Source organism: Penaeus monodon, chromosome 9, assembly GCF_015228065.2.
Source record: "Penaeus monodon isolate SGIC_2016 chromosome 9, NSTDA_Pmon_1, whole genome shotgun sequence".
NCBI classification, from domain to species: Eukaryota; Metazoa; Arthropoda; class Malacostraca; order Decapoda; family Penaeidae; genus Penaeus; species Penaeus monodon.
The window spans coordinates 43,916,795-43,924,294 of NC_051394.1; the positions used below are offsets into that span (position 1 = coordinate 43,916,795).

At 41.7% G+C, this 7,500-nt stretch overlaps 1 protein-coding gene across 1 annotated transcript in view; it reads right to left on the reverse strand.

Moving 5' to 3' along the window:
* LOC119576735 (serine/threonine-protein kinase unc-51-like) overlaps window positions 1-7,500 on the reverse strand; it is a 96,182-nt gene that overhangs the window by 85,969 nt on the left and 2,713 nt on the right. Inside the window, exon 2 of the mRNA XM_037924379.1 lies at window positions 4,463-4,513. Within this exon, the coding sequence (XP_037780307.1) occupies window positions 4,463-4,513 (51 nt within the window). The remainder of the gene's footprint in view (window positions 1-4,462; window positions 4,514-7,500) is intronic.

Here is a 7,500-nt window from a genome sequence, read left to right on the forward strand (position 1 = left end):
ATGCGGAAGAAGGAAAGGAGATGGGAGCGACGAGGAGAGGCATGGAGGAATGAAGACAGGGAAAGAAGGAGGGGGAGAAGGAGAAGAAAGCGGGGAGAAGAGAAAGTAAAGGACGGAAAAAAACTAAAGGTGAGGACAAGGAAAAGGAGAAAGGTGGAAGAAACACGAGGCCTAACACACGAGAAAGAAAAAAAAAGTGCAGAAGCGGAGCAAAACCCAGCAGGCCTTAGAAATGCGCGGATCTAAGCTGCAACTCAAGAGCGGCCTCGTCTATGACCTCGGGAGAAGGAGCAAGCGAAAGAGAGGGTTGAAAAAAAAAGGCCTATGAAGCAGCGAGATGGCTAAGGTCAAGAAACTTCAGCAGCGAGATGGCTAAGGTCAAGAAACTTCAGCAGCGGGATCTCGGCGGCCACACGCGAGAACCGGGAAGGGCTGTCGCGCTGGGGTCCCGCCGGGAGCTCACGCAGGGGCGGCCGAGCGGGGGACTGAACGAACGAACGAACCTTTCGGAACACGTTCTCCGCCGTTCCGCACGCGCTCACGTTCCCCGATGACTACGCTCTGAACCTCTTTCATATGAAAAGGACTCCCCCAAAACCCAGCATTATCTCGACATTCATTAAGAAAGAGTGAACTGCTTCTCTTGATCGAGACGTCCACAACCGATGCGCGAGGAACCGGCCGCACGCGCAAGGCCGCTCCGGCGCCGCGCGGGACAAAGACCGGAGCGAAGAGGAGTCCCACGCCTCAGGGGGGGGGGGGGGAGGGGCCGAGTCATCCTGACTCCTCGCAAACGGGGGGCCGCCCACCGCCGCCCACGCCCGCTGCCTTTCAGACCTGTTATGCCAACATAAGACCTCTGTATGACCATGAAGGAACAGGAGGATCACAACCACTTAATCGGGTCCTATGTGTACGACCAGACAAGGGGGGATCACACACACACACACACACACACACACACACACACACACACACACACACACACACACACACACACACACACACACACACACTCTCTCTCTCTCTCTCTCTCTCTCTCTCTCTCTCCTCTCTCTCTCTCTCTCTCTCTCTCTCCTTTTCCTTCCCCTTCTCCTCCTTCTCCTTCTTCTCCCTCTCCCTCTAATCCTTTGCTGGACACGACCCTTCTTACCTTCCAATCTTCCTCGCCTTGACCTCTGGAAGACATCCAAAGGCACATCCCAAAACAAATAAATCAATAAATAGAAAAGGCAAACAAATAAACGAATAATAAGCAAAATAAAATAACAATATATAAATAAATAAATAACTACTTCTGCCTTTGTTTCTTTGATTCTCTTTCTCCTATTCTTAGTGCATTTCGTCAGCAGGTAACTGTACACTATCATACTTTCAGTTAACAATGTCAAGGCATAACATCTCAGTCCTCACGTACACCAACGGCGACGGGAGGAGGGAGGGAAGGAGGGAGGGAGGGAGGGAGGGAGGGAGGGAGGGAGGAAGAGAGAGGGGAGAGGGAAAGAGAGAGGGAAGAGGGAAAGAGAGAGGGAGAGAGGGAAGGAGGGGAAGGAGGGAAAAGGAGGAGAGGAGGAGGAGGAGGAGGAGAGGGGAGGAGGAGAGGAGGGAGGAGGAGGAGGAGGGAGAGGGGAAGGGAGAATAGGAGGGGGAGGAAGAAGGGAGGGATGGAGGGGGAGAGGGAGAGGGATATGAATAGGGAGGGAGGGAGGTATAGGAGAGAGAGAGAGAGAAAGAGAAAGAGAAAGAGAGAGAGAGAGAGAGAGAGAGAGAGAGAGAGAGAGAGAGAGAGAGAGAGAGAGGAGAGAGAGAGAGAGAGAGAGAGAGAGAGAATCACCATTGCCTCAGCACTTTTCGCCTCGCCTTCGGCACCGCCTCTACGCTCGCCACGGTCAGCGGAGGGCGCACGGTGGCGACGCTTTACAACCATTTCTACAATTCGCATCTTTGTGTCTTATCATCATTATTGTTCTTATTTATATCACCTTCATTATCAACATCATCATTATCATTACTTTTGGTTTATCATTGTTCTTACAATTATTCTCATTCTTAATATTCTTCTCTCCTCTTCCTAACCATCTTCACCATCATCACCAGCTTCATTATCACTGCAGCAACATCCATTAAACACACTATGACATTGTTACAGTGATAATACAAAAAAAAAACAAAAAAAACAGCATAAGGAAGGAAATCAAGAAAAAAAAAATCAGCAGCTCGCCATCGGGACGACTTCATGACGCGGTCGTTCATAATTCAAATGCATGACAGACCGTGTCATCAATGTCTCACGTGTGAATCTGTCGGCGCTCTTTCACATTCGCTCACTCTTCCTCTGTCTGTATAAATGCCTGCCCTGCGTGCCTTCTCGTTTGTCTGCCTACTTGATATCCTTGCTTGCCTGCCTGTCTGCTTGTCTACAGACAGACAGACAGACAGACAGACAAACAAACACCAGTTATTAATCTCCCGTCATTCAGCAACCCGAGGAGACCAGGTGCCAAATTGGACACATTGAGCGCGCGTCGAAATGCTTTTAACAAGACACCAAGCACTTTCCGCTCGGAAATTCGGTCAACCTCCGTCATACCAGTTCCACTATTCCTGTTCGTCTAAAATAAACATTAATTCTTTTTTCCTATTATTATTCTCTTCACTTTTTTTTCTTCTTTTTTTTCATGCCGCAATAAGCACCTGTGCGTGCACGGCGCTGGAAAATGCCACTTGTACCCGCGGCCTTTGTGGGAGATATTACATCACCACCTGCACTCCTGATCACGTTTTCCTTTCTCTCTCTGTTTGTGTGTTACTCACTTCTTATGCTCTGTGTTTCTCTATTCCGTGTCTCTAATTCTCTTACTGAGTGTGTCTGGTTCGGTTGATTTTGTTTCTCCAGGGCTCTTTGGCTCTGTCTGTTTATGACTGGCTGCCTGTCTCTGTCTGTCTATCTGTGTGTGTGTGTGTGTGTGTGTGTGTGTGTGTGTGTGTGTGTGTGTGTGTGTGTGTGTGTGTGTGTGTGTGTGTGTGTGTGTGTGTGTGTGTCTGTGTGTCTCTGCCTGCCTGTCTGCCTGTCTCTCCCCTTCTCCCTCTCCCTCTCAATCTTCTCCTTCTTCTCCTTCTTCCTCTCTTCCTCCCTCTGCATGACCCTGCTCTCTCCCTCTCACACAACCTCTTCACTCTGACCTCACTTTTCGAGCACCCTCTCCGCCCCCCCGCCCTTCCCCCTAACCCGCCCACCTTCTACCGCCTTCAAGAGCGACGCCCACAGCCTCGCGTCTTTCACCGTGACCTCCCTCGCCCACAGCGACGCCTTCACGCCCACCTTGAACCAAGGCGAGGTAAACGCACCGACCGACTGACCCCCCTCCCCCCTACCCTCTCTCTCGTTCACCCCCTCCCTTCCGTCACGATCGCACGCATGACGCATTTGACCTCAACGGCCACCTGGAATAAGGGTGAAACATAACCTTGTGAGAGAAGTTAACGCTGAAACAGAATCCGACTGGCGTTCATTAAGTGTGGTGGTAATACTCAAGAAAGTCGTCAGTCGCGCTGTTTTGCCTTTTGATTCCTATCGCTGGAGTTCCCGATCGATTCAATATATATGTGGAAGGGACATATAGGCATACATCACAAAAATATATACATATATGCTTTGTATATGCCGTAGTGCTTGTGTATGCATAGAAGTATGCATGTGTGAATAATTTATGGATGCGTGTGTTTGTGCATGTATGTATGTATTTATGTATGATGATGTATGATCTATTCTACTATATATATATATGAATAATAATAAATAAATAAAATAATAATATACAATTATGTTGTGTGTGTGTATGTTTGTGCATGTATGTATGTATGTATGTATGTATGTGTGCATGTATGTATGTATGCATGTATGTATGTATGTATGCATGTATGTATGTATGTATGATGATGATAATAACAATAACAATAATAATAATAATACAGTTTTTGTTACAGTGTTATTGCTGGGTTGTGATGGCTGCTATTTGTTCTAAGTTACACCCTGTGGGCAAGAATGTCTAGGTTACATATGCAATGCGGGATTTAAACGCGGGTCAAGCGAAATTGCTAGACGAGAACGCTACCACTAAACCACATTATACATATAGAAATGTACATATGTATATTTTACATATAAATGCAGATTTAAAAATATGCGTAATACTATACATAAAGCTATATACATATACATATAAAATATATATATATTATATATATATATATATATATATATATATAATATGTATTATGTATATATATTATCTATATATAATATTATATAATATTATATATATTATTATATATATATTTAATATATATATGTATATATATATATATATATATATATAAACACATGTAAGTGGAGATCCGTGAAAAAAAAAATCGGCGTTCATGTTCCTAATTGCAACAAAAGATCGAAGCAAAAACTTACCTTGCAGTCAAGCAACGCCACCACATTTTCGTGATGAAGCTCCGTCAACTCCTGGAAAGAGAAAAAAGGAAAACGGCCCATTAACAAACGCATTCTGATCATCATAAGAAACATTAACCGCCACCCTCGTTCTCAGCGGCCAACTTCGGACCGTTAACAGCCGCTCTCTCTTCACACTCGTGTAAACAGCACTTTTATGTGCGCTGTGTGTGTATATGTGGATGTATACATGTATGTATGCATGTTACGTGTACGGGGCCCCGTATTTGCATGCACGAGGCAGATATATATATATATATATATATATATATATATATATATATATATATATATATATATATATATATATATATATATATATATATATATATAATATAATATACACACAAACACACACACATCCCACTCTGATCTCCCTCTCCGAAGGTGATGCCGATTCAACGCTTCAATGCGCTCCTTCGCACACGAATGACTCACGCTCCTTGCATACTCATTACACACGCCTCCCGCAGAATCCCGCAGAACCGCGCACACTCCTACAGGTTCCCGCAGAATCCCGCAGGCGACCGAGTGACACAGCCATTAATCCTGTCAAAGGCAACTTCTTTCCACGGCATCTTCCGTGACTCCGCGAGGCCGGTTCGAGGCAGAGGAAGGCCGAAAATAAAGAGCGAAGGATAAACGAAGGGAAAATGATAAAAGACGGAAAGAAAAGAAAGGGAAAAAAAAACAAACTCAGGGGCGAATCTGACAACATAGGGAGCTAACGACAAATATAAATAATGTGTATGTAAATTAAGGCATTTAATCAAACACTGACCAATTCATAAGTCATACGGACACATATCCCACATATACCAGTAAGTAAAAACAACAACGCAACAGAAAACCACCGGACAAGCTCGGTAAACCACCTCAACCAATTACACAATTAAGTAAAAATCAACTGTAAAAAATTCAAATAATTCCACAATAAAGAAAAATAATGATCATAATTATATTCCACAATAAAGTAAAAAGAAATCGACACTGCAGTAAAAATCTAAGTTAAAAAAAATCCACGATTAAGTAACAGATAAAAGTAAAAAATCAAAATAACCCAATTCCTCAATTAAGTAAAAAAAAAAAATCAAAACAAAAAAATCAACCCAATTCCAAAATTAAGAAAAAACCAAAGTAAAACAATCAAATACCACAATTAAGTAAAAAAAAAATATATATATATAATCTTTAAAAACTAAATCCAATTCCACATTTAAGAAACATCAACGTAAGACAAAAACAAATCAACCAAAAGCAATAATAAAAAAAAAGAAAAAAAAAAAAAAAAAAAAAAAAACGGGTATCCACAACAGCACGACCAATTCTTCCTTTTAAACAGTCTGTACCGACCATCCGGTGGCGAGAAACGGTAACGGGAACAGAGTGACAACAGGGGCCGGGGGAGGGGGGGGGGTAGTAGGAGGAAGAGGAGGAGGGATGAGTGAGTGGATAGGTGGATGAGTGGGTGTGAGTGCTGAGTGTGAGTGTGAGTGCGAGTCTGTGCGTGCTAGTGTGACTGCGAGTGTGTGTATGCGTGTGCGTGAATGCGAGTGTCACGGGAAATTTACAATTCTCGTTTCTAATGTATAACTCCGCTAGTCTGGGTTCTCACTGATCCAAGTGATTCCCCCCCCCCCCTTTCTCTCTGACTCTGTCTCTTAATGTCTGAATGTCTGCGTCTGTCTGTCTGTCTGTCACACACGCACAATCTGGGATACAATACACGAGGAAAAATATTATAAGCAGAAAACGAAATATAAAAGAAGGAGGAGGAAGAAAAGGAAGAAAACAAAATAGAAAAAAGGAAAAAAACAAAACAAAAAAAAAGGAAAAAACAAATCAAAATTAAAACCAACAAAAAAACAACAACAACAAACCAACAAAAACCCAAACAAACTCACAAGCAATGGCAACGGCAAGCCCCGCCCCTTCCGACTCTCCTCTGCCGCCAAAACGTGACTTTCCTCAGTCGAGCGCTCCCCCCGAGGACGCCGTGACGCAGATCGACGCACGTTTCTTTTCTTTCTCTCTTTCTTTTTTATGTTATTTTTTTTCTTCTTCTCGGTCATGAGTTCAAAGAAAAATGACACAAGGAAAGCGGATAAAAACAAACACGCGCGGTTGGTTCACTGTTATTTTTTTTTTCTTTTTTATATCTGGTATGGGAGGGGGAATGTATATGCATACATACATACATACATACATACATACATACATACATACATATATATATATATATATATATATATATATATATGCATATATATGCATATAAAAAACATATATATATAATATATACATATATATATATATATACTTTATATAATAATATACATATAATATACATATATACATATATATATATATATATATATATATATATATATATATATATATATATATATATATATTGTGTGTGTGTGTGTCCCTATATATCAATATCTAACCAACTCTCCATCTACCTATATACATATATACAGAAAAGAAAAACATAAAAAAAACGCTACCAAGACGTGACCCAGTCTGACCTCCATCAAACAATCAATACGACCCTTATACTCGCCTTTCAAAAAAAAAAAAACACACACACACACACACACACACACACACAGAACAGCTATTTAGCCAAGTCTCTCTCGTCCAAACACCACGTTTCTTTTTCCTTCAAAGGCAACTTCTCGATTTCTGAACCATCAATCATAAGCCTGTGACCCACCATTTTCTTTTAGATTTTTTCCACAATATACCTACGTCAAGTCTCCATGACACACTTTTACAGCGATTAAATTACAGTGTTTAAACTTTTTATTTACCTATTTTTTTAAATTTGCAATTGTATTTTACATTTTTTTTCATTTGCCTACACGTATCTCACCCGATAATTGTTTAATTACAGTGATGTATATATACTTTTTTCATTCACTTTCACGTATTTTCACACAGGAATGGTTTGGGTATCTACGTCTATTCCTTCCATTATTATTTTTTTTTTCTTT